General features: G+C 36.0%; 1 protein-coding gene across 2 annotated transcripts in view; it reads left to right on the top strand.

Moving 5' to 3' along the window:
- The first annotated feature begins 6,109 nt into the window (after positions 1–6,109).
- nup85 (nucleoporin 85) overlaps positions 6,110–27,540 on the top strand; it is a 40,959-nt gene continuing 19,528 nt past the window's right edge. Inside the window, exons 1-10 of one of the 2 annotated variants that reach the window (XM_028818627.2) lie at positions 6,110–6,243; positions 13,429–13,513; positions 14,017–14,179; positions 16,550–16,620; positions 20,923–20,966; positions 22,220–22,289; positions 24,207–24,328; positions 24,434–24,568; positions 24,724–24,846; positions 25,236–25,367. In XM_028818627.2, coding sequence (XP_028674460.1) covers positions 13,489–13,513; positions 14,017–14,179; positions 16,550–16,620; positions 20,923–20,966; positions 22,220–22,289; positions 24,207–24,328; positions 24,434–24,568; positions 24,724–24,846; positions 25,236–25,367 — 885 coding nt within the window. In that variant the 5' untranslated portion in view covers positions 6,110–6,243; positions 13,429–13,488. Of the gene's footprint in view, positions 6,244–7,055; positions 7,196–13,428; positions 13,514–14,016; positions 14,180–16,549; positions 16,621–20,922; positions 20,967–22,219; positions 22,290–24,206; positions 24,329–24,433; positions 24,569–24,723; positions 24,847–25,235; positions 25,368–27,540 lie in introns of those variants that run through there. The other variant, XM_028818626.2, reaches the window with a different exon arrangement.

Raw genomic sequence — 27,540 nt, 5'->3', positions numbered from 1 at the left:
ATTTCATGGTTGGTTACAGGCACCTTCAAAAAAAAAAAAAAGACAGAACAGTTTCTAGATGTTGGTAGAAAAGTACTTTTGAACATAGAGAGAATGATAACAGCTAACAGAAAAACTGTAGAGAATTACATATTTTTAATGAGAATGTACAGAGGTCTGCGGTGGGTTGACACCCTGCCCGGGATTGGTTCGTGCCCTGTGTTGGCTGGGATTGGCTCCAGCAGGCCCCCGTGACCCTGTGTTTGGATTCAGCGGGTTGGAAAATGGATGGATGGATGTACAGAGGTACAGTTAGGTCCATAAATATTTGGACAGAGACAACTTTTTTCTAATTTTGGTTCTGTACATTACCACAATGAATTTTAAATGAAACAACTCATATACAGTTGAAGTGCAGACTTTCAGCTTTAATTCAGTGGGGTGAACAAAACGATTGCATAAAAATGTGAGGCAACTAAAGCACATTAAAATGTGTTTCTGCTAAACTTTACTTCAGAATTATAAAGAGGACCTGTCCACTACCTAACCAAAGACGATCCTTACCATATTGGGCAGCAGACAGTAATCAACCTCAAGTTGTGTCAGTGTGTCATGATATATACAATCACACACTTATGCAGAGCCAATTCAGATTCTCCAATTCACATTATCTATTCATCTTTGGGAACTGTGAGAAGAAGTCCAAAGTACCCAGAGAAAAACAGACACAGACATGTGGAGAATATGCAGACTCCACATGGAGAGCAATAAGACACCCAATTCAAACACAGGACACTAGATCTATGAGGCAGCAGCACTATCCACGGTGCCAGTGTGCTGCTCCAATGTCAAGAGGAGAGCCATTTCCAGGCATAAATAATCTATGCATCTGTTTTGGGCCCAGCAAACACTGAGTGAATCCCCAGCCCACAAAGACAGGAAGGTGTTCCAGCACTTCACCACAGATATAAAGCTTAGGGCCCCTAAAATAATACAAAGAGAACAGGTCAAAAGTGTTACAGTATATAAAAATAACTGTTGCTATTTCTCTACTGTTTCTGGACTTTGTTTTGATTGATGAATGAGAAAGGCAAACTGTGCTGTTTGAATTGTATTTAAAATGTTCTGGGGGAGTAGATGCCTGTGTAAATATTTTTACAATAAACCTGTGCATGTTTCCAACTCATATAGGCCCTTCCGACTGCTCAATGTGAAGCTTTTGTGTCCCACCCCACTCCTTTCAACTCCTTCAGTATCAACTTTTTTTCATAAAGCAGTGCTTCATTTTATTTGCTGTTAACTGAAACTTGGCAGACAAATGTTCAGTCAAATTATTAAAACAGTGTTTTTTAACATGCCTCATTACTTAAATGCATGAATCGCCAAAATGTGCGCAGGAAATACAGTACTTGTTTTATCTTGTTCTGCATGCAGTTTCAAGTACTTTGCAAATCCTTTATGGATATTTAAAAACACATATATCAAATTTCAGATAAATGTAACATGTAGTTTAGGAGAAGAACAGTGTGGTAGCACAAAAGTTAGTATTATTGTGTTTATAAGAATTATTTATGAATGCTTTGAAATCACTTTTGTTTTTTTTATGTCTGATGCCTCCTGACCAGTACAAGAAAACCCCTACACATGATATACAGTTCACCTCGTCTTGACATCAAGCTTTTTGAGAGTCCCCACTAGTTTTGGCCCTCTAGACCTAAAATCCCTCATTTTTAGGCTATGTGTGGGCGATATTTTGTGCAGGACATTACACCCTTATGATAAAAAGTAAGCCAATGGGTGTCTTCAGAAACAATAATCAGAAGAATTTGAAGTTCTTTATGCCACATCAACTAACCTCAGGGGTTCACTCCCCCAATGAGATATATAAGGGGTCAAAGTTCCTCCTTTTTACAGAACTTTGAAAAAAATGGGGATTGGTAATTTAGGCAGATGGAGCGTTGTTTTATGCTATTTCGAGGAGGCTGATCATGAATACAATCATATTTTTGATGTTTGAATCTTTACCGGTGGCCCTAGCCTTTTAAGAGCCACTCCCAGAAGGTCAGAAATAAAAACTTTCAACTATAAGCATGTCGGGTATTGTTTCATACTATTTCAAGGTCAGTAACTACTAATGCATATGACGTTAGTTTTGATTTTTGATATTTTATTAGAGATTTAGCCCACTATAAACCACTATCAGATTGTGAAAAATGATAACTTTCTATTACAACAGAGAATATTTAGAGTTTAAACCTTTAAATTGAAGCACACATTTTAGCATTTCAAAAATCTGATTCAACTATTTTTGTTTATTATGTACTGGGTTCGCTTCCCGGGTCCTCCCTGCGTGGAGTTTGCATGTTCTCCCCGTGTCTGCGTGGGTTTCCTCTGGGCACTCCGGTTTCCTCCTACAGTCCAAAGACATGCAGGTTAGGTGCATTGGCGATCCTAAATTGTCCCTAGTGTGTGCTTGGTGTGTGTGTCCTGTGGTGGGCTAGCGCTCTCCCTGGGATTTGTTCCTGCCTTGCGCCCTGTGCTGTCTGGGATTGGCTCCAGCAGACCCCCGTGACCCTGTGTTAGGATATAGCAGGTTGGATAATGACTGACTGACTGACTGTACTTCTACCTCATGAAGTAAATCATTACATTTCTTATGAATGCCCTGAATTGAAGAGTCTTACGCTAATTCACTCTTAATTTAATATTTATCTATTTATTTAGAAGATGCCTTTATTCAAGGTGACTTGCAAAGCGAGTTATAATATATACAAAAATGATTATAAGGTGCCAAGCATCAAAAGTAATAGAGAACAAAGTTAAATACCGAGCAAGAGGGAGTAATACTACTGCTATATAATTATAACTGCAGCAAGACTAAGAACAAACATCAGTATCCTTAACTCTTAGTACGCTATCCTGTACACTAAGCAGATCCAAAATATTTAATGATTTCAAAAGTACGCCTACTCACTACTAAATTAGGTGCAGTTTAAATAGCTTAAGGGAGATCATTCCACAGCTTCAGAGCAAGAACAGAGAAGCATTGTCCAGTCCTGACACATCTGGCAGGAGAAGGGCCGGTCAACAGACAGGCATGGGCAAAACAGAGACTTCTTGAGGAGACATATGGAGAGACAAAAAGACTGGAGATATTGAGTAGCAGAACCATTCAGACAACTGTAGATCAAGACAAGGGGTTTAAACTGAATCTTTGCAGAAACAGGAAGCCAGTGGAGAGACTAAAATCACATAAGTAGTAGGAATAACACTAAGAACAGAGGACACCGGTCGAGCAGCTGCATTCTGGAGGAGAATTCTGATAACAGCTGAAGGAAGGAGGGAAAGAGTTGCAATAGTCCTTTGAAAAGTAAAGTTTTGGGTAATGACCTTTCATCCATGATGAGATAGCTGAGAAACAGATGAAGATTTGTGCATCATCAGCATAGAGGTGTTAGGGGAAGTCATGAGGAGAATATTATTCTGTAAGAAGCAAATGTAGAGTGAAAAGAGAAGTGGACCCAAGACTGATCTTTGAGGCACACTTGTTGAGATCTTCCGTAGAAGAAGATGAGAAGTTTGACCAGGAGGCACAAAAGGATTGGTTAGACAGGTAGGACTTGAATCAGTTCAAAGCAGAACCACTGATTTCAAGATTTTTGAGGAAACAGATAGTAATAATGACTCACAATTCAAAGATCTGTGTTTAATTCCAAGCCAGCTTACAAAGGTTTTGTGTATCTTCTCTGTGAGTACGCTAATACTCTGATCATAATACAAGTAGATTAAACAGTGATTCTAAATTGGTTTGGTATGTGTAAGGATGGGTGTGACTTTAGTATGCTCTGACATAAACTAAAGTTTCATTCAAAGGTGGTGCCAACCTTAAACTCCATGTTGCCAGGATAGGCTTTGTCTCTCACTAGCGTTTTAAAGAGCAGGGCCTGCAATGCAGCTCACCAGAAGCTTGTGCTCTTAACTGGACAGCATGGTTTTAATATTTTCCTCTTGGCAATGTCAAGAGGCCAGGAGGTGTTACCACATCTGATTTTTCCTCCCTGGCCTCCCTCTGTCTTATCTTTTTCTTTCTCTCTTTGGTCAAGGGTTAAGTATCTCTGGCCATTGCTGAATCCTCTTTCTTGTACTACTGTACTACACATTTTTCATGTTTATTTCATTTTAGTTATGCTCCCATTAGTATTTGTGATAGCAAAAGAAAACATAAATCAGACTGTAGGCTAAAATTTGAGGCCATCGGTAAGCACTGAAGACTCCGCTGGACAGAATAGCTTGGCATTAAAGAATGGATTCATATTAATAAGATTTACAGGTAGATGAGCAGACAAGGTCAAGAGGAAAATAAGTCAGAAGCTTATTTGTAAAAACAAACGCAAGGAAAAATGAGAAAATAGTCAAAGATGTACACGGAAAACTGTGTGTGAGTGTGTCTTCACCCTATGGTAGTTTAGCGTCCTGTCCAGGTGTTGAACCTGCCTTGTGCCTTATGATTGCTGTGATAGTCTTCAGCTGCCCCATGAATCTGCCCTGGATAAACGGTTTATGAAACTGGATGGGTGGGTAGATGTTTGGATGAATGAATGACTCAAAGAATACAGAACAGATAACAAAGGCAACAAGTTGAAGTAAAGATGACACTAAATGACAGAGCAAACAGACAAGGCCTGAGATCAGATTCAATAAACATTTGCTAAGTAAGTGAAAACAGAATGCGTTTGGTGAAACATCATGTGCTTCAAAAGCTCTCACCTAAGAAGTGGCAGTGTACATAGACAGAAAATATTAGACAGGACGTGAGTAAAAACAAAAAAACATAAATTCTCCCATCTCGATATTAGATCGGCTATGGTAAAAAAAAATCTGGCCAAAATCCTTTCTTCCCTTTAATCATCTACAAAGGTCTAGAACTCTGCCTGCAACAGAATATCTGCTAATGCAAACTGAGTAGGCTCAGAAAGGTAAGTCTCAAAGGAAAATGGGTGGCTAACAAGTCACATCCATCCATCCATTTCCCAAGATGCTGAATCCGAACACAGGGTCACGGGGGTCTGCTGGAGCCAATCCCAGCCAACACAGGGCACAAGGCAGGGAACCAATCCTGGGCAGGGTGCCAACCCACTGCAGGACACACACAAACACACACTAGGGCCAATTTAGAATCACCAATCCACCTAACCTGCATGTCTTTGGACTGTGGGAGGAAACAGGAGCGCCCGGAGGAAACCCACGCAGACACGGGGAGAACATGCAAACTCCACACAGGGAATGACCCGGGAAGCGAACCAGAGTCTCCTTACTGCGAGGCAGCAGCGCTACCACTGCGTCACCGTGCCACCCAGCAAGTCACATATTAAACCTTAAAATAATGATATTAAGCTGAATTTCCCAAAATCAATCCCTTGGATGAAATGGAGATATTCAGAGAAATGTTTTTATACAAATAAAAAGCAAGGATGAAGATGTTGCATTCTAGACGACGGGTGTCTAGGGAAATGCTTAACTCAGCACAAAGACTTTTTCGTTTCTTTTTCCAATGATTTAATTGTATGAAACACTTTATCAAGTTGTGTTCAATCATAGCTGCATGTCAAGGGGCACCTATGAATCCACAGAGCCATTTATAGGTTCTGACGTTTCCAAAGTTCCTCATCCATGTTCAATACATTTTAACATATCACTAATTCAAATAAAATGTATCCAGACAGAATTCATTGTTCCCAAGTATGTCTGATAATGGGGTCTGTTAACTATTTTCCAGTAGCGCCTGTCTTTGATGATTTACTCAGCAGGTGTGTCAAGCTCCGGACCTGGAGGGCCGCAGTGGCTGCAGGTTTTCATTCTCACCCTTTCCAGTTTTCACTGCTAATGAACTCCTTTTCCCTTAATTTTAATAGGCCTGTTTTTAAGGATTCAGTCCTCTGAATTGATTTGTTTATTCATTAAATGACAGCCAAACAGAAATGATATGTGAAACGAGCCAAAAGATGACCAGCTACATTGGGACTTCAAACTCCAACCAATTTCACACCAACCAGTTTCTTAATCAGATGTGAGGGCAGCTTCGTCTCGTGCTGTGTGAGAGTGAGGGTCCTTTCTTATTTCGCAGCCCGCCTCACAGAGGCGAGCATTTGTAGTGTTCTCCTCAGCTCATGTCTTGAATATCTGTGTTACAATCGGCGTTATTATTTTTATTATTATTTAACAATGTGGTAAATTGAGGAGTTGGATGTCGAGCCTGTTACTACAGTATGTATTTTTTTTCTTTTTCAGTTTGATTTTTAATATTAAACGATGCAGTTGTTGTAGTTTTGCGACTTAGTTCATTTGATTATCTTTTTGACAGGCGGCAGTGACATTGGTTTTATCTAAAAGAGCAGCAGTTATTTTCAAAGAGTAATCAAAATCACGTTACATGGCATTTAGTAGGACTGAACCCATTAAACAGCAAATTAAGGAAAAAAAACATCTAATGGGTTGAGTCAAGTTAATTACAAATTAAGACAAAAGTTAATTAGCAGAAAAAACGGGTCACTAATTAAGAAGATGGTTAGAAAGAAAACCTGCAGCCACTGCGGCCCTCCAGGACCGGAGTTCGACACCTGATCTACTGGCAATAAAGTAAATAAATATTTCATTGAATTTTCTCCATAACAATGTTAACGTAAAAAATGTGTCATTTGTTTTCCTTATCGATAATAGCTTCTAAAAGTGGTAAAAAAAATCACCTGTGCATTATATTTGTTTTTAGTCTTTACCTCCATACAGTAGCTTTGCTTACTTTCACTTTCTTTACGCGTTTCTTTTGTGTTGTGATTAAGTGTGTGTTTTCAACCTGCGGTGGGTTGGCTTGCTGTCCAGGGCTTTTGCTGTCATGCGCAATATGCTTGATAGGATCGGCTACATCTTCCCCTGTTCAGAATATAGCGGGCGTGGAAATTGGATGGATGGATAATAACGATCACCGCACAGTTGCACTGACTGGCGACTTACATTTTTGTTGTTTTTTTAATCAGGCAGATGTGAGGGCAGCTTCGTCTCGTGCTGCGTGAGAGTGAGGGTCCTTTCTTATTTCGCAGCCCGCCGCGCAGAGACGAGCATTTGTAGTGTTCTCCTCAGCTCGTGTCTTGAATATTGGCGTTATTATTATTATTTAACAATGTGGGAAATTGAGGAGTTGGATGTCGAGCCTGTTACTACAGTACGTATTTTTTTCTTTATCAGTTTGATTTTTAATATTAAACGATGCAGTTGTTGTAGTTTTGCGACTTAGTTCATTTGATTATTTTTTTGACAGGCGGCAGTGACATTGTTTTTTATCTAAAAGAGCAGCAGTTATTTTCGAAGGAGTAATCAAAATCATGTTACATGGCATTTAGTAGGACTGAACCCATTAAACAGCAATGCCAGTCACAAGTGTAATACTTTAAGGAAAAAAACATTTCTACAGACCATCTACTGTGAAACAAAACAATATTTTATGAAGGAAATTACACGATAGATAGTGTTGTTTGTGATATTTCATTAAAGAAATACGCGATTCGAAACATCAGGAAGGCAGAAAAATTGTCAGTACATGTCAGACCTACACATTGTCAGGCATCGGTACCATATTGTTAAAAAGGTTTTGACACCATTGCACAAATATCAAGCTGGAAAACTTTTTTTTTTTTTTAAGGAAACATTGCGTACTGTTTAGCAGGTGACTCTGAATAGTTTCAGACTTTAGTGTTAATTTATATATCATAACTTCGTAATCAAATTTACGGTCGACCGGAGCCTGCAGTATTTAGAAGCTGTTTTGTAATTAAACCTGTCAGGTTATCTCGCTCACACGTCCAGTCTCATTAAAACCAGACTCCTTTTATTTGTACTAACTCTTGGCTTTCGCCTGACAACATTTGATATACAATTAGTTGCGTTTCTTTTTGTTTTTGCAATTGGGAACAAAGGCCGGCAAAATTTCTTGCTCAGGGTCATACAGTGGGATATGAATCCTCACCCACGGGGTTAGAAGTCCAAAGCCACAACAATACATTAAATTGCCAGCTAACCTACCGTGTGTTTTTAAATTATGGGAGAAAAATCAATGGGGGATCTGGAAAACCTACAAACTCTGTATAGATGGCAACTACATTTAAACGTATTTTCCAGGAAATGGGAGACAGTAACACATACTACTGTGCCACCACAAAACATTGTTCAGATAGTCTTTGTGTTCTAAACTGTTAATGAATTGGCATAGCCTCATCAAGGGGCATATCTTCTACACTGGAATGTAATGAGGGTTCCATATCTCATGTTTTGCCTGGCTTTAAGTGAACTGGGGTGGAAGGTTGTGCTTTCTTGTAGTTTTGATTACATTTTATGTCTTCTTGCATAAATGTATGCCCTTGTTTATTCCCTTCAATGTGTGACCGTAAGCAGGTAAAGGCATACTCAAGCAGAAGTGTTTAATGTCCGGTGTTTTCTTTCTTCAGTAATGAAAACATTTTTTCAGGTCTTTCTGTAAAGTTGTATAGTATATGGGTATAAAACATGGCAGATGATGGTGGAGTATGAAGCAAGTGTGGGAAAGGAGTGAGAGGTGAAAGTGACCATTTCACTGTTATTTTCTGAAGGAGGGTGCAGTAAAGAGAGAAATGAATATATTATTGATCCAAAAATTCAGAGTGAGGATGGTTTGGAGGAAAAAGAAATACCGATTCCAGATTCCTCCTGGTCCTCTGTTCACGTTGTTAATTGTATATAAAGGCTTTCAGGACTGCAGTCAGATACATAAGGAATTTATTTAACAAAAGACATCTATGGAATATATTATGCAATATCTTGCACTGTAATCACAAATATGCAAACTTTTTTTGGTTCAGACAAAGCTTTTAAAGATATGAAAAAGCCTAAATTGTTGTAAACTACTCTAATTCATGGTGTTTATAAGAATGATTTACTTCATTAAGTATCTTCTTATATAATACGCTACCAAGGCTGTCTGTTTGCCTGTCCAGGATTTTAAATCACCTGCAGCTTGCTATTGACCAGAAATTTGGTACACATATACTACGTGACATCTACTATCCGCTTTCGGGGTGAAGATTGACCTACTCTTGTAATGTTTATTTTATTGTAGAATCAACTCTCGGCAGCGTATGGGTGAATGCGGGCGCCATTCTCATTCCCTACCACCTTCGCCATCACTTCCCCTACCTCTTCACATCTTAAATCATTCTTGAGGCAGATTGAAGACTTAAGTGCCAGCTTAAGTGAAAAATTAAGGACAACGTACTAAGTGATTGCAACATAAACACTGACCTAATCAGTTTTAATGTGAAAAGATGCCGACGAAAGAAGAGAAGAAGCAGGCTGTTAGGTTGGAGAAAAGAGCTGTTCAGGTAGCAGCAGTAGCGTAGCGTGGGTGTCAGCCGCCCGGGGCGGAGGAAAATTCCACCGCCCCCTTATTTAGGTATGGTTCAAATTTTTACAAGATATTATTATTATTTATTGTGAAATTTTGCCGCCCCCTAAAAGTGCTGCCCGGGGTGGGCCGCTCCTGCCGCCCCCACTATGCTACGCCACTGGGTAGCAGCAAGCACATCATCCTCTGAACAAATGAATGCTAAACGTACAGAGAAAGAAAACTAGGAATGCTCTAGTCAAGTGTATTCACTGCATGTTAGTACAGTGCGCAGTTACTGGTAAATATATAATAAAACAAGAATAGTTGCATCATATATTTGAAATATTAAAATGTATGCTTTAAATGTTTAAAATCTAATTATCCTTTATTATTGTAGAAATTTGTCATTTTTCACTGTCTGATCATGGTCTATAGAGGCCTAGATGACTATTTCAGGGACTGTGATTACACATAATTTATTTTTGGTCCTTTACTAATCTAAAATGATATCCCACATGTTTATGTTTGAAATGTCATTTTTAACCTTTTGGCAGTGGCTCTTCGACAGTTAGGACATTGGTAAAGACTCGGATATGAAAAATATTGTCATATTGATGATCAGCAGCCTTGAAATAGCATAAAATAATACTCCAAATGCCTATATTATCGAAGTTTTGTGAAAACGAGTAACTTTGACCCCTCTTATCTCATTGGAGGTAAACCCCTGGAGTCGGGTGATATGGCTTGCACAACTTAAAGTCCTTCTGACCATTTTTGCTGAAGACACCATTGGTTTACTCTTTTTCATAAGCGTGTAGTTTCCTATATAAAATATGGCCCAAAATTGGCTTATAAATGAGGGCCAAAAATACGGGTGAATCCTCAAAAGTCTGTCGTCTTACATAACTAGACTTCAAGATTTGTCAAACAATATATGTGGGGATTTTCTCAAACTGGACAGTTGGGAGGTGCTGGACAAAAATAATTTAAATGATTTGAAAGCTTTCATAAGAAATTCTTGTGAACATATTATAAAGTATAAGAGCATCTTTAGCATATAGAAGCAAACATGCAAATCTTTTGGGCAGCACATTTACTATAAAGGTAAAAGTAGGATGACTTAAACATGAAAGTGGAAATATTCATGGTGCTTAGTCTCAAGGTCAAGGGCAGCTGCATAGTTTGCATACTTTAACCAGATAGATAAAAGTAAGTATAAAGTAACTTTGTTGCATTGGTAATCTTGGGGCACTTTCAAGGATAAATTTAAGTCAGCTGCATCCTTTTGAGATAAGTTACTTATTTTGTTTTAATATTTTCAAAACCTTGTGAGCTTGCGGTTCCAAAATTGTATTTAACAAGGACAAACAGGCTAAGGTAGTACAGCTTTATAAATGTAATGAATTATTATTTATTATTACAGACCTATGTAGCAAAAAGTGTGAATAATTGGTAGAAAAAGGTGAGTCTGAAACGGTGTGTTGTTGGAAATAGTGATAAATGGTCATGTGTCTGTTACTAACTAGATTCCTAGACATTGAGTTAAAACTAGAGAATGTTTTCTGTTGTTGTTGCTGTTTTTTGGTATTTAGGTTTTGTCCTTTGTATGTGTTTATTCTAATTTTGGGCAGTGCAGAAACTAAAAAATAAGAAGTGGGCAATTCAATTTTAATTCAACCAATTTTTGATTTTGATGAAACTTTTCATTTGAATTAAACATGCCTCCAAGAGATCAGAAATATTTTTTTTTAATTTAAAAACAATAAAAAAATCTCCTTGAGATACGACACTTTTCTTCACCCAGCCCAACATAAAAAAAGATAATTTGGGGCATTTTCTTTTGAGCTATCCAAGCTATATTGGAAAACTTTTTAATGGTGTAGTCCAGTGTTTCCCAAACTCGGTCCTGGGGACCCCCTGTAGCTGCAGGTTTTTGCTCCAACCAGATTCCTAATCAGTGACTACACCTGACAGCACTGATCTCATTTAATTAGCTGGTATTATTTTTTCTTTTATTCGACATTCAGAAAAGCATAGCAGCATGATTTTTATATTTATAAGACATTTAGAAATATTTCTGCTTTTGCTATAGATTTAAATGCTTAACTTTCTTTAATTGATTTCATTATACTTTGGCCTTTCTCTGTGCAGTTTTTCCCCTTCATTGTATCTAATAATGACAATTTAAAACAAGCAGATCAGACACCCAGGCAAACAACAGCGAATAATCAAAGGCTGCAACTACTTTAGAGTCAGACCCACTAATTAGTAAATAATGGATTAATTAAACAATTAGAAGACCTAGAAAAGTAGAATGAAAATCAAGATGAAAATACTGTTAAGAAAAAAAAATACATTATTCCTAAATAACTGCTTTGTACATTTTAATATTTTTTTTTAGCAAACTTAGTTTTCTAATTTCTATACTGTTCCTTAAACACAGAACTTGGGAAATAACACATCACTTAATTAGCCCAGGAGTTCAATTAAAAACAGAAGCTGGTTGGAACAAAAACCTGCAGTCACAGGGGGTCCCCAGGACTGAGTTTGAGAAACACTGGTGTAGTCAATTAATTTGAACAAGTTTAGGTTTCTTTTATCAAGTCTGACATTCAACTTGCACACTGTATTTATTTATTTTTTTTACTACTTTTGGTTATTAATAAACAATGAAGGGCTTGGAATAACAAAGGTGAGTCTTTTATAGTAAAGACTATACTGTATGGGTACAGCTTATATTTAAACCTTCCCTGTTACTTGGGCCACTTCATGAGATTTCAATACCATAAAGTATTAAAAAAAAGTTCAGTTTGTGAGCCACAACAAATTACGTCTGGTTGCGGGTAACATTTTTTTCACTTTAATTGAAAAGAAAGTACTGTGTACCTTGACGTACATTTCTGAAGTCAATCTACTAAAGATTTGATAAATATATATTATCCAATAGAACCACTGGAGAAGGGTAAGTGAATTCTGCATTCGTCTTAAGCCTCTCTGGCTATCAGACATTCCTTCAGGTTTTCTAGTCAGTAAATCATTTTACAAACTGTGAAAAACCTATTTTCTAAATTTAACTTTTGCATAAGTCAAGGTTTCTTTTTCAAGGCCAGAGTTTGTCTTACAAACTTTTAAAGGTTCGTACTGTTTTTTTTTTATTATTTTGTGTATGTTATACAGTATATGTTTTGGTAAGGCACAAATACTGCATAATTAAAATGGTAATCCATATTTATAATTACACCTCAAGAATTAGGAAAGTCTAGCTATTACACTCGGGTGGGGAGCGGGGAGTATAATTATAATGTTTATTTTAACAGCAACAAAAGCTGTTGTGGATTTAATGATGACAAATTATTAAAACCTATAAGTGCATTTATATTTGCAATTTAGCAGTGTTTAACTGCCAACATTAATGTGTGAAAAATATATTTTGTTAGAGAAATGGTGTGTTTGTTCTTTTTATATTAGGTTTTGTTTCAGATAAGTACACTATAGAAGAAAGCAGCTTGTAACTTTGAGGAGCATTTTATTTTTGTATTTTGCTTTTTTTTTTGTATTATGGATAAATATATTCTCAAAATATTTTATTAATTAAAAAAGTAAGTATTTTAATGGAATTTTATTTATTTTAATATTTTAATGGTCACTGAATAAGCCACCATAATTTTATTTTGTTAATTAAAAATGAACATTTAACACCTGTGGTCTATAGTTTAATTATAAAAATACCAAAGTTAATACTTTAATACTGAACGTAAGGCTGTCTGCATCTGGTTATGAGCTTAGTGTAAATATTACTCCTTTAGCTCTATAAAAACAATCAGAATTGGCTGATCCAGTACCATGAAATCTGTGATTATGATCTGCCCTATAAAACCCTGATCAGTGCGTCACGATTTTTAATCATGATAGTTGCTAAAAAGGAAGCCAGAGCAAACTTTTTGTTCTTTTCCTTTAGTTCTTATTTTTTTCTCTTTCTCGATTATATTTAGTTTCATATTGAATTTGCAATAGCTAAACCACATATGTCCTTTCTGTAGGTAATTCCATGGGTTAACTCCAGTAAGTGTCGGCTAGGGTTTGAATGGGGTCCAGGAGACATGCTGTTTTACGAGACCGTAAAAGGTAAGATTGCTAACAGACCTGTGATTACATTTTATTTTCTGTAATCTTTGAAGCAGAAGTCCCCAACCCTTGTTTTGGAAAACCACTTTCTTAATTGGAAGCCACATTTTATGTCCTTTTGCATACTTAAGTGTTGTGTTATTTTTCTACAGTTCAAAACAGCCAATGATGTAGTTTGAAACCAATAATTAAGATAAATGATTTCTTATTAAAATATGTAGACATTTGAATGGATTAAAGTTCAAGTGGTTTTTCTTCTGTACATAGTACAGTGAAGAAGTTTATGATTTAACATTTTGAGGGCTACATGGGTATAGATTGTCTTGTGAGGTACTTGTCTAGGAGAGGCTAGTAAAAATCCTGGTACTTCTGTTTATCATTGATATATTCATTCAAAACATACTGTAGTACATACAGTACACTGTACTACAATGTGATTAAACATTGAACATTGATATTAATATGAACTTTTGTAATGTCTAGCATTGTTTGCATTTTCTCAGGTGGTGGTCCCAAGGGTAAAGTATGCCCACTAATTCATGTTGTTAGGAAGGATGAAGAAATGTATTCTCCAATCCTTAGGAAACTCTTTAATGAATCCCATCACATTTTTGTGGGCTTACAGAGGAGTCAAGAGGAATCTACAAGCAAACCAAAGACCCATCAGTGAGTTTGTACTTTCCTAGGGCAAACTTCTTCTTTACATTTTTAGTTCAAATTATTCCATCTAAGTGTCAAAAATGATTAAACAAAAGCCACAGTGTACCTTATCATCAAATGGAAATTAGATGATGGTAATCAGGAAGACGCTTCATCATATGGTTTTGGGTGTAAGTAAGCAGCCATTAAAAGGGTGTTTCAGTGTATGAAAGGGGAAGGTATTAGAGTAGTTGAGTGTAATGTTTAGGAAGTGAAAGGGGCAACGCCGTCAACATGTGCAACAGTCACTGTTGAAGCAATTGGCTTATTTATATGCTTGGAACCTCTTAATATGTTAGTTTTTAAATTACTACAGTATATGGCCTAAGTCATAGGTGCTGGACAGGTGCTTATTTTTCATCTCCCTGTTCATTTCACAAAGTTTGTTGGGATGTAATGAAATTAATCAATGCTACAGACATAAATAAATCAAGACCCTTGTTATTTTCAAAATTGGAAAAGAATACAATATCGAAAAATAAGCTCAAATATCTACGGTAGCAAAGAAGTTAATTATGTCCGTTAAATACTTAAATTATACAAATGTTACAATACATGAAAGAGAGTTGGTATATGAAAGATAGTGAATAACCCAGATGTAAAGAACGATTCAATAAACTTTCAGTAGTAGTCATTTTTAAAGGGTATTAATTGCATCAGAACCAAATCCATCCAGTGTGTCATACCCTGGCTGTGGGGAAACAACTTGAAATTAAACAGCTGCACCTTACTTACAGTACTTGTGCCATTTCCATATTAAAAGTTGTATTCATGAACCCCATTTACTTACAGGCTGTAAGCATAAACCAACAAAACGACTACAACAGAAATAATGTGTAATTTAAAGAAAACACTGCAAGTAATGGGATTCTTTTAAGATAATGGGCACTAAAGTATTTAAATATCAAATCCAAAAGCCTTCACTCCAGAGGGGCATGTTACCAAAATTCACTACCATTAGGATGTGGATTAACCAGTTCCAAAACAGCAAACTTGATATCCTCAATGTATTGCCTAAGTCCCATAAAATGGTCACAGAATGGTTGGTAGATTCAGTTTGATTAGTGTCTTTGTGTTCATAAATTCTTCTACAGACAGTGCGTTTTTGTTGGTTTTTTTTTAATCTACATAATCAAATGGACAGGTGCAAAAAAAAAAAAAAAAAAGCAGCAAATAAATTACCCTTTTTGGCAGTGCAGTTTTAGAACCTGCGTATGACATTAAATCGGAGGTCCAAGTTACTTGATTTATCATATACCCGCTATGTTAAAGGGAAAATAGAGGGGTCTCTTGAAAACCCAGAAGTAATTAATTAGTAAAATTATGCTGTTGCTTTAAAATACTCCATCGGATTATGTTGGAGCACACAGAATATTTGAGGGAACAAGTCAAACTCCTGGATTTTTTCCTGTTTGGGTCTGTCAGCATCCGTATATATATAAGCAGCTCGCCCTCTCTGAGTCTATGAATTAAATCCATAACACAAGATGTATAATCAGTCCTAGTAGAACAAATCCTCTGGTATCTAAGGAATTGTCAAACTGGCAAATTATTAATTAAAGAAAAAAGGTGGTAACTGGGTATGTGTAGGAAAGTATTCTATTAGTGAATATTTGATAGACTGTACATATGAATACCTGGTCTTGTCCCCTAACTAATTTGTCAAAAAAAACTGCTCCATGTTAGAACAAAGGGAGAAATGTAAATAGGAATTACAACTGTTAATAAATGCATAAAACAAATTTAAATCATCATTATTGTCGGTCCACAACAGAAAGATCTCAGTAATGTCAAAGTCACATTAAAGGCTCTATTTCTGTTGATCAATGACAAAAAAGCCAAAGTAAATCTATTGCAATTCAATGTTAAATAATAAAGTGTGAAAACTTACAAGGGATTGAATACTTTAAAGGCTCTGTAGTTGGTAGCTAGATAATGGAAAGATGATGCAGAAGTATATGCTCTTATTGCATATACAGTATCATGTTTGTCTGAGGACCATGAAGTTTAAAACTTAAATTATACTTTATGACTAAGAGTGCATTTTTTAATCATTAAATTGGCAAATCTGGATTTTGTTGATTTAGAGATACACATTTGTTCATTTGCTATTACCACAGTTCTATATTAAAATGTTTTATAATTTATTTTCCCTTTATTCATTCAATCACTTCTGATTTATTGCAAGCCCAAATACAATTAAACTTTAAGATTCTGCAGATCTTGGAAAAGTCACATACACTATGAAACAGTAATTGTTGTTTGAAAGTGGTGGTAAAGTGATTATTTTTATTCATTAATATTATTTTACTTATATTTTTATGTTCATTCATACAGGTTTGTTAGCATAAGTAAGAATTACAGATCTGTCATTAGAGCCTGCATTGAGGAACTACAGCATATTGCAGGCAAGTTGTTTCCACTCTTTTGGTCACTGTCTGTATGTGGTTTCCAGCTTGATTTTAACCTGCCAATATTCTTTAAACTAGGGGGTTTGTCCCTGCTGGTTTTGCTCGATTACTTTTTTAGCAGGGCTGTGATAATCAAATCTCATATGATACTAGGCTAACTGTGGGCACAGGCATGTAATTGACATTATTCATGTAACATGATTGAAAAATGTTTTACAAGGCAGAATAACCATAGTAGCTACCAAGAGCAGACAAGCGCACTCTTGTTTGTTTGTTACCTTACTTTTGGAACATATTTTTAAAAATGTATTGCATCATAATAATGTGTCTATTGAATCATAATAACAGTATATTATTATTATTATTTACAGTGCTTTTTGTGAAAGTTTTTTTTTTTTCTTGGCCTGATGGGAAAAGAGTGGGAACTGTGTTGTAATTTTTAATGGTAAATGAGACATTAAGACATACTAAATGAAATGAGATACATTCATGAAGAGCTGTGTTGAAAGGATCATTTACCCATACTAAGTGGAGATTTAGTATATTAGACACATCGTGATGCATGATTGAAATGAGTCTGCGATTTTTATTATTATTATTTTTTTTAACTTGTCTGTTTTATTAGAATAAACTAGTGTAAGTTTTATTTTTCAACTGAAAATGTTTTCAGATTGCAGTCAAAAATATATTTACGTGACAAAGTAAAAATCAATAAGGTCGGTCAGTCATTATCCAACCCGCTATATCATAACACGGGGTCTGCTGGAGCCAATCCCAGCCAACACAGGGTGCAAGGCAGGAACACATCCCTGGGCAGGGCGCCAACCTTATTGATTCTCTTGGTGGGCTTTCATTTTAGTAAACCAACAATGTATGAAAATGTTGAAACAAAAGTTAGAATATCATGACTTCTGAAATTTTTTGGTTCATTTCTTCATAGCACATTATTCTCTGTGCTCCAATGTATGCATAATATATATAGATGGTGAGTAGAAAAGTGATAATAAAATCTCCAAAAACATCAATCCATTTTCATAACAGGCTAAGTTAATTGATATTTTTTGCAACCTCACATGGTTAAATAATGGATGCTAAATGTTGTTAGTGGATTTGTTTCTGATCACTGTTTTTTAGATATTGTTCCTGTTGTCTGAAACTAAATGTAATTCATACTGACTGTTAAGAAGGTCAAAATATATTCAGGCAAACACCTATGACAAGTGCAGTCCTGAATTGCTTTTTATGCCATGTTTCTTTTTATTAAAGTCTAGGAGGAACCATAATAAACAAGAAGCAGCCACAAAAGATTTCCTTAATTGTTGATAATCTTGAGCCCACAACAATACCACGAAGCAAAAATTATAAAATGGCTGACGATCATAAAGGCTATATTTAAATGCTTTGTGTTTTGTGCATAATAACCTTGCTCTTTCAATATGTAATGCTAAGAGGAGCCAATTAAGTTAAATCATGCATCCAAACAGTATCATAGTGAGTAACAGCATGCCTCATGGTCAGAGTAATCCTGGTTGTTTTAAAATAGTTAGTTACTCTATCATCTGATTTTTTAGGAGCTGTTAAAGTGAAGTGCTTTTGCAAAACAACCACTCACTAGTTAATGAAGGTTTTGTTGCTTCCAAGTGCAGTCAGACTGAAAGCATAACAAGTGTGGCCAGAATACAGCATACCAATATGCCCGTGATTTAACAAAAAAAAAAAAAACTTCATTGTGATATTTAAGAAAGTATCTTAACGATCATTAAAAAGTAAATGCTTAAACATATGAAAAAGGCAAATACTAAGAAAGTTAATGCACACTTTATACATCTTATTCCCAAATGAAAAATAACCATTCCTCTGTTTCAAAAATCTACAATTTAGATCTACAGCAATGTAACAAAAAGATTTAAAGAGAGTAATGTGGCCAAAGTTTGCTAAAGCAAAGGATACTGGTCCTTTTGGTGTGTGGGCCCCAAAATGATGACAACAAAATATGTAATTTTGTCAACAAAGATACCTTTCTATTAAGTGCTCAATAATGAAATGTAAAACAGTGTGTCCACACATTCTGCAAACAATAAGCCTGCACACGTTGCCTAATGTATTTGTTTATTATCTAAATTTGCATGTTACACAAAATTTTATTTCATAAAATACCTGTTTTTAGGAAAATTTGCAAATTAGGAACCATTTTGAATTATAAAAAAAAATTACATTATCCACCTCATTTTCTAAAAGCTAAATCAAAAAATGATGCTGGGTATATATGCTCCCAGTTCACCAGGCTCTGTTTCACCTCTAATATTGAGAGCGAAACCAACTGGAATAATGTGGTCATGTATCTTTTCTGTAAAATTTTATAACATTTAATATGTCCATTTTGTCTGGACAGTGTAAAATGATTGTAATGGACTAGTTTTGAAAAAATGCATTTCATAATGTTGATTATTAACAGAAGTTTGCAAATTCTTGGCGCTTGTTGTGGTAAAACACTGGGCCATAAAGAGTAACTTTATATAAATCAACAGAAAATTGTGAGTTATTAACATTTAATCGGTTAACTTTTATTTCTGTACACACAAACAGGTGTTTTATATGTTCATATTAAGTTTTTTGAAAAACCCTTAACAGTTGGTATAATAGAAGACCAAATCTTAGTGCTATCACTTTAATCCTGTATATATAATTATTGAAAATAATGTATCATTACAAAATTTAAGCAGTCTAGCTTATTTATTCAAAGAGGTGGCTTTGCTTCACTTATTAGTTTTTAAATTCACCTTTCCATTTTATGCTGTTTTTTAACTTTTAACTGAATCACACTAGAAACAATCGCACTTTTCTAAAAGCCATATTTTCTGTGCAAAATGCATTTATATTTCTATACTTGTACTATAATTCGACATAACTTGCAGTAATGGTAGTCGTTTGTTTGTGTTTTTAAATTTTTTTTCCCCTCTGGAGGAACAGTGGAATTTTACTGACCCAGCCCCGGATGAACAGATTAGGAAAAACAGTTGGATGGATTATGTTAAACTGTATGGAATATTTAAATAAAATATGATACTCAAAGTGAAATTGAAGTCTTGTAAATATATTAATACTTAGACAATGAATCCAAATTCCCTTTCCAAAATGTATTTTGACAAACAAGCCTTATTGTAACGTTTGACTCAATTCATATCTACGGAAATAAAAATACAACTTTTTAATCAGGAGCATGTGGAAAACCACTATGAGATATGAATGCATTATGTGATTGTTGTGTCAAGTTGCTTTGTTTTTTGTTCTATCACAGCAGGTAGACATACTGTATTGGCTAGCACATATTAAATTCTAATCCTGGATCTGTCTCAGATTTTTTGCTGCAATCATTTGTACTCTTCTCATACTTGGAGAAAGCTATTTAATGAAACCAATACTGAATACCAAATGTTGATATCAGTAGAATACAAGTAAAAATTGGAAGCAGCAGCGCTTCTTTCCAGAGGTATTGTTAGACATTATGAACATTTCAGTTTGGGGCTTGTTTTTATCTTTGCCTGAAAATAAAAAAAACTCTGACTGCTCTCTGTTTGATTGTAAAGTGTTATGTAATGTAATTTTCTGACCCGCTTAATTCAGATCAGGGTTGCAGGGGAGAGTTGGAGCTTATCCCAACAAGCATAAGGTACAAGGCAGGAACAAACCCTGGACAGGACAACAGTGCATCCCAGGGTGAACACATTCATCCATACACCAAACGCACAGTAGGGCCAATTTGGCATTGCCAGTTCACTTAATCTGCATGTCTTTGGGCAGTGGGAGGAAACTCGCACAGATATGAGAAGAACATGATAACTGCACGCAGGAAGGATGCAGAACACGAACCCTGGTCTCTTTACTATAAAACAGCAGCTACCGCTGTGCCACCATGTCGCCGATTGCAAACCATGTTTCTGCTAATTTACTGAAAAGAACACTTTTCAGATAGGGGTTTTTCAGGATGTTCTGTTTTGCTTTCAGTACCTTTGTTGCACATTTTCCTGCATGTTTTGTTTAAAGTGCTCATGTTGGAAGGATTGGTGTGGTATTTGTGAGTCAATATAAGCTTGGTATTGGAAAGCAGCTTTAATTGTCACTACAGTGGAAATGTATTCTGTGCCTATACAATGTGTAATGTTTTTGCATTTGGTACCTTTTTCGTTGTATAAAGAGGACACAGCCAGTGTCATTTGGTGGTGGTATCTTAAAACATATTTCTGACTATACATAGTTGGCATATGATGTCATTTTCCTTTCTTTGTTTTACATTTATAGTTTCATCAGCAGTTTCTGCTTTAACACCACAAGATTATAACCAGGTAAGTAATGTTAATTATATATAAAAATGTGTTTTGAAACACCATTTTAAATTTAAAGAAAAATTAGGCTGCAATTTACTAAAACAAAGAAACTGAATACTATACAGTTAACAGTGAAGATACAGGTATAGTTCTCTAACAACGGATCATTTCCTAGTTTACTTCAGCATCATGAGCACTTTTTTCTGTGTTAGTTCTCCTTATCAAATATACTTCTCATGATGGAAATTGCTAGCCTTTCCGGAAATCTAATATACAGCATCTGAAAACTGTTTAGTAGATCAAAGACATGGATTGTTTCACACCTCTTTGTAGCATCATAACAAAAGAAGTCTTTTAGTCATGTTAAGAGTTTCTTGGTAAAAGGTAATAAAGCAAATTAGGTTTGGTAGACTTGCAAGTCAATCATATAGTAGAGTTAGTTTAAGTAGAAACTGCATTGCTTCCAATACGGCAGGCAATTTAAAAATGACCCCCATCTCCACAACTAAGAATATGAATGTAGGATAGTAGGTCAGGATGCTACCCTGATAGCAGTTACCAAATAACTCTTGTATAGATATTACAGTTTACTGACCTGAATTGAAGCATTGTGCATTTTCACTATAGATGGTAAAGAATTACCGGTATACAGGAGTGGAATGATATTTTTGACTTTAGCACAATACAAATTTAGATGTTGCTATTGTTTATGTTCAGATGAAGTATCAACTGAATGAGAATCTTGATGTATACCAGCTCAGCTCAAGCAATTCTGTTGTGTTCATGTATTTTTTTTTTTTGCAGGCAGCATGTATCTTTTAAAAAAAAAAAAAAAAAAAACTTGTACCTTCATCGAAATTAGATACAATTTAAAAAAAATAAAAAATATATCTGATACATTGGTACTCCTGCACGTCTTTCAGAAAATGCACCACTTTTCCCAGAAAGCTATTATAATTACAAATGCTTTGGGATAAATGTTTTCTTTTGTTTGCTTTGGAACAACACAAAAAAGTCAAATGCGATGCCATTCCAGACAGGACTCCCAAATGAGACTGGTCAAAATTATTAGCACCTTCTCAGAATTGTAAGAAATAATTGGATGGCAATCAAGTGATGCTCCTTTTAAATTGTATTTAAAATGACGTGTGGCTGGTAACAGCTGCTGGCAACCAGTTTAAATGGAGAAAAGTTGTTTAGCACACAAATAAAGAAAGAGCAAAGAATTGTCAGGATTTGAGAACAAAACTTTATTTATTTTGTTTCTCCAGATTTCCATTCTTCTGGCCGTGGAATTAATCTGGAATCTGTGTGAGATTCTTTTCATTGAAGCAGCCCCTGGTAAGGATATACAAATTCATTTGGAAAATGTTCAAACAGATCTCCTAATTTTAAACTAATTACTGTTCTTTCCGCTTAAATACACAAACTATGCAATTATACCACAATTGCATATCATGTTAAGCCTTTTAGTGAGAAGCTACCTAATTGTTTTTATGACATTAGATTTGAGGTCGTACAAAGCAGTTAGTATACAGTATATCTACCGTAGTTTGAAAAGCCACATATTAGAAAAACTAAAGGCTTTCTGTGCATAAATATATTTGGTGGTTGGGTACATCATTATGGAGTAATACTTTTATACATTTCTGCATTTAATGTATATGACTTTTTTTTTTTTTTTTTAAAGTATTCACCAATGCTAACATTCAGCCTAAGGTTTATATATAGATGTGTACCTATCAACAACAGATATACAGTTGTGCTTGAAAGTTTGTAAACCCTTTAGAATTTTCTATATTTCTGCATAAATATGACATAAAACATCATCCTAAAAGTAGATAAAGAGAAACCAGTTACATATTTGTGAGTGGCAAAAGTATGTGAACTTCTAGGATTAGCAGTTAGTTTGAAGGTGTTTTCAATCAATGGGATGACAATCAGGTGTGAGTAGGCACCCTGTGTTATTTAAAGAACAGGGATCTAGCAAAGTCTGCTCTTCACAACACATGTTTGTGGAAGTGTATCATGGCATGAACAAAGGAGATTTCTGAGGACCTCAGAAAAAGAGTCGTTGATGCTCATCTATTTGGAAAAGGTTACAAAACCATCTCTAAAGAGTTTGGACTCCACCAATCCACAGTCGGACAGATTGTGTACAAATGGAGGAAATTCAAGACCATTGTTGCCCTCCCCAGGAGTGGTCAACCAATAAAGATCACTCCAAGAGCAAGGTGTGTAATAGTCGGCGAGGTCACAAAGGACCCCAGGGTAACTTCTAAGCAACTGAAGGCCTCTCTCACATTGGCTAATGTTCATGTTCATGAGTCCACCATCAGGAGAACACTGAACAACAATGGTGTGCATGGAGAAAGCCACTGCTCTCCAAAAAAAAACATTGCTGCTCATCTGCAGTTTGCTAAAGATCACGTGGACAAACCAGACGGCTATTGGAAGAATGTTTTGTGGATAGATGAGACCAAAATAGAACTTTTTGGTTTAAATGAAAAGTGTTATGTTTGGAGAAAAGAAAACACTGCATTCCAGCATAAGAACCTTATCCCATCTGTGAAACATGGTGGTAGTATCAAGGTTTGGGCCTGTTTTGCTGCATCTGGGCCAAGACAGCTTGCCTTCATTGATGGAACAATGCATACTCTGCCTGACATCTCTTTTCACCTCCAAAACACTCTTGACATACTGTTCCTTCAGAATTGTATTGTGGTCCCTTCAAGGAGTTGGCCGCTGATACACTGGGCATGTGTGCAGGCAAATGTCACTGTCGTATGCGGTTTTTGGCTGTTTAGTATGGACAGGGATACTTTTTTAATTGAGGCAAAAACACCAGTGTGGACAGGTATTGTGTATTTAATAGTGCGGACGTAGCCTAAGAGTCCGCAGCTTGTCTTAAGACATCTGTGGGAAATTTTTGCATCAACTTTCAAGGCTTAATTAATTTGCATTGCTGCAGAAAAGCTGTATGAAATGAATGTTGGAACAGGTAAGCACTTACAGCATTGTTTGCTTAGCGTCTGCATTTTAATCACGATGACTGAATTTTGTGTTTTGCTTTTTTCCTGCTGCTCCACAAGTTCTTCGTGCATGTTCATTTAAAAAAATCCGAAAAAATACTTATTTTTGCACAATTAGTACTATTTAATAAGAATGGTTTAGTCTCTTTGATTGTCTACTTTCAGTAATCTCTGCAAGTAAATTTGGTTTTAAATGGAACATTAATTTACATGTATTGTTCTATAGCTGGAACTCTCCTTCTACACCTCTTGGATTGGGTGCAGGTGCATAATGCAGGTGTAGATGATGAAGCACAAGAGTTGTTGCATAGTGAGGACCCTGCACAACATCCAAAATTTTGGGATGTGGTAAGGCTCCACCAGAAATACTGAATAGAAATTTACCTATTTCTGTATTGATTTCTTTTTTTTCTTGTTTGAAGTTATATAACATAATGGTTTCTGTTCTTCCAGGTCATTTGCTATGTGCTACAAGGTCGAATACAAGAAGCTCGACAGTTACTTGCCAAACAAGCTACCCAGAAGCCTGCTGCCTCGAGCATGTTTAAAACTATGGATGGGCTGTTGAAGAAAATGCCCGTTTTCAATGTTTGTATTGACTTATTAAATTAGAAGTTTGCCAGGTGTAGAAATAAGTCTAATGTAAATATTTCTATATATCTATCTATCGTATATATATATTATTCAGAGACCTCAAAACACCACTTTGTCTCTTTCTCTGTCACTTATTATTTTCCTTCCAGCCCAGTGGAAACCAGACTTTAACAGAGTTTGAACTAAAGTGGGGACACTGGTATGAGGAGTGTAATCGTCACTTAGAGGACAGTTCCTTTGCATCTAATTCTAACATGGAAACTGTTTGCAAGGTAAGGAAATTGATATTTTTCCAAGTACACTTAACTTAAAAATGCTTGTATTAAATGTATATTGTGTAAAACAAAGCACTATGAGATGATGGATTATGGCCCCAGATGGGAAAATCCATTTCCAAGTTGGTGGAGGGAGGTGTGTATGATCACAGGAGACGACATTTGCTCAATCAACTTTGGCAATAGTCCTCCATCCTTCTAGTTGCTGGAAACTGCCATGATGGAATTGGGGCCTTTTACACTATGGGTCTTATGGATTTTTGCAGAAAGAGAGAAGAGTCAAATTAGGGTCACTCTTCATTTGGGTTAGGATCTGTTTATACAGTATATAAAATGTGGAAATTAAATATTTTTTTCTGTTTTATGCTTTATTTTTGTGTGGACAGATTTTGTTAGGTGATAAAGACACCTTATTGAGTCAAAAAAAGCATTTGACCAACTGGTACCACTTTCTGGTAACAAGGCTTTTGTACACCCACCCAGCTGTCAAGCCCCAGGATCTTCAATATTATGCTCAGGTAAAGTTTGCTGAAATATTAGGAGCACATCCTTACTGGTCTTCCTGGGTTTACTATTGAAGTCGTTATTAGGCTGAAAGTGTTATGTTTTTATATGCTTTTTGAGTTGTATTTTTATACAACTATTTATTACAATATTTCTCACAGTACAGTGGAACCTCGGTTCACGAACGTTTCGGTACACGTACAAATCGGTTTACAACCAAAAAGTTTGCCAAACTTTTGCCTTGGTTCATGACCACACACTCGGTATACGAACAAGCCAGTTTCCTTTTCAGTTTGTTTCCTGTGCAGCGATCAAGAGAGAGAGAGAGCGAGACACACACACACAGGCACATGAGACAGAGAGACGCACACACACACCGGCAGTGCGAGAGAGAGAAAGCTGGACGTATAAGGTAGGAAGGCAGTTAAAGAATGCACTGGGCTTGATTTTGTTTTCACTTCTGTTTACAGCGATCAGTTCGTAGCGTGCATTGTTACAATGTTACTCTTCTTGGTGGTTTATTAAATTACGGATTTTTTCAAATGTTAATTTTTTCCCCTGTGCTTAAAACTCATTTAAAAAAAAAAAAAAAAGTTTTTAGCCAGCGGTTGGTAGCGTTATAGCACGAACTATTGCAGTGTTAGTTTTCTCTGTTGTTCAAGGTTTTCTCAGTGTTATTCAATGTTTTTACATTTAGTTTACTATTATGCTGTGCATTCTATGGTTTAATTAACTATATTTGTGCTTAAAAAACTTAAATATATATATTTACATACAGTTCGTATGGTCTGGAACGGATTAGTTGTATTTACATACAATCCTAAGGGGGAAAATTGCTTCGGTTCACGACCAAATCGGTTTACGACCAGAGTTTTGCAACGAATTATGGTCGTGAACCGAGGTTCCACTGTATATGGATGAAGGTAATTGTAGCAATGATCTACACAAAGCAGAATCGACGCACATTTGACACATGCAGCAGCTGCCTTTCTGATATTGGCACACGGTAAAATAGATTTCCATTGGTCATTTTTTTCAGCAGTAATTTCTAGGGAAGGTTTATGAAGTTTGATGTTCTTTATTTGCAAGTGTGTGGAGATAGCAATGGTAAGAAGCACATAATATATTATACCTGCTCACCTCGGGAAATCCATTTCTAATAAAACAAAAGTTTCTAGCATCTGTTACGTTTCAAGATAACAATGTAAGTTTGAGCATTGAGAACTGAAAGTGCTGCTCAAATGAGGAAACGTCAGTAAATATTTGAATAGGTTTTATTGTATAAACAATGACACTATAAACATACCATCATAATTTATGGAGATCACTTTATGAACTGTACAGCAAGACGGGATATATGCAGTAAGCTGTGAGATGTTCTGTGGACACCCACAAAAAGTAGCAGCACTAGGGGAGGCAACAGTGCTACTTCTTCCATATCAGTGTGTAGTTTTCTGAGAAAATAACAGGTCATTACATCTCAGAGATTTACGCATGCAGGTGTGGATTTTCCTGTTTTTATGGAAAAGCACACAGTTCAATGTCTTAATGTTTCATTAAATCAAGGTATAGAACAAATAAGCAATGGCAAAAAAATAATTCAAGTAGTCATTAAGTGTACAAAATTTTATTCAGATTTTTTATTCATCAAAGTAGCCACCTTTTGCTGATATAACAGCCAAACTGTTTTAACCCTTTTGATTGAGAATGCCAGTCACTCTGTGCAAGACACCAACTCTGCCTCCTACAAAAGAACCCCAGATCATCATACTTCCTCCATGTTTGACAGTTGGTGTTGCACACTAAGGAACCAACCTTTCATAAGCTCTAAGGTGTACAAACAGCCTGCGTGATGGACCGAAGATTTCAAATTTTGATTCATCGGTCCATAAGACTTTCTTCCAATTAGGGATGCTCCGATTGATTGGCCACCGATCGGAATTGGCAGATTTTCACTAAAAATAGACACGCTTGGTGATTGGTATAAAGAGAGATCACAAAAAATATTTTAAGCTCCTGCTTTTCTAAGCTTTACGGTAATTTAGTTGCAGTGGTCCTTTACACAAGGTAATGTGGTAGTTGAGCTTGTGCCTGTCCTTGTAAACAAAGGACAGTCAGTGGAGGCTTATTTTATCAGTGGAGTAACTGGAGTAATAAGCTCCAAAAAATAATCTGAGAAGTTGTCCT

This window comes from Erpetoichthys calabaricus, chromosome 14 (genome assembly GCF_900747795.2).
Source record: "Erpetoichthys calabaricus chromosome 14, fErpCal1.3, whole genome shotgun sequence".
Taxonomy (NCBI): Eukaryota; Metazoa; Chordata; class Cladistia; order Polypteriformes; family Polypteridae; genus Erpetoichthys; species Erpetoichthys calabaricus.
This window is presented reverse-complemented; position numbering and strand designations above follow the sequence as displayed.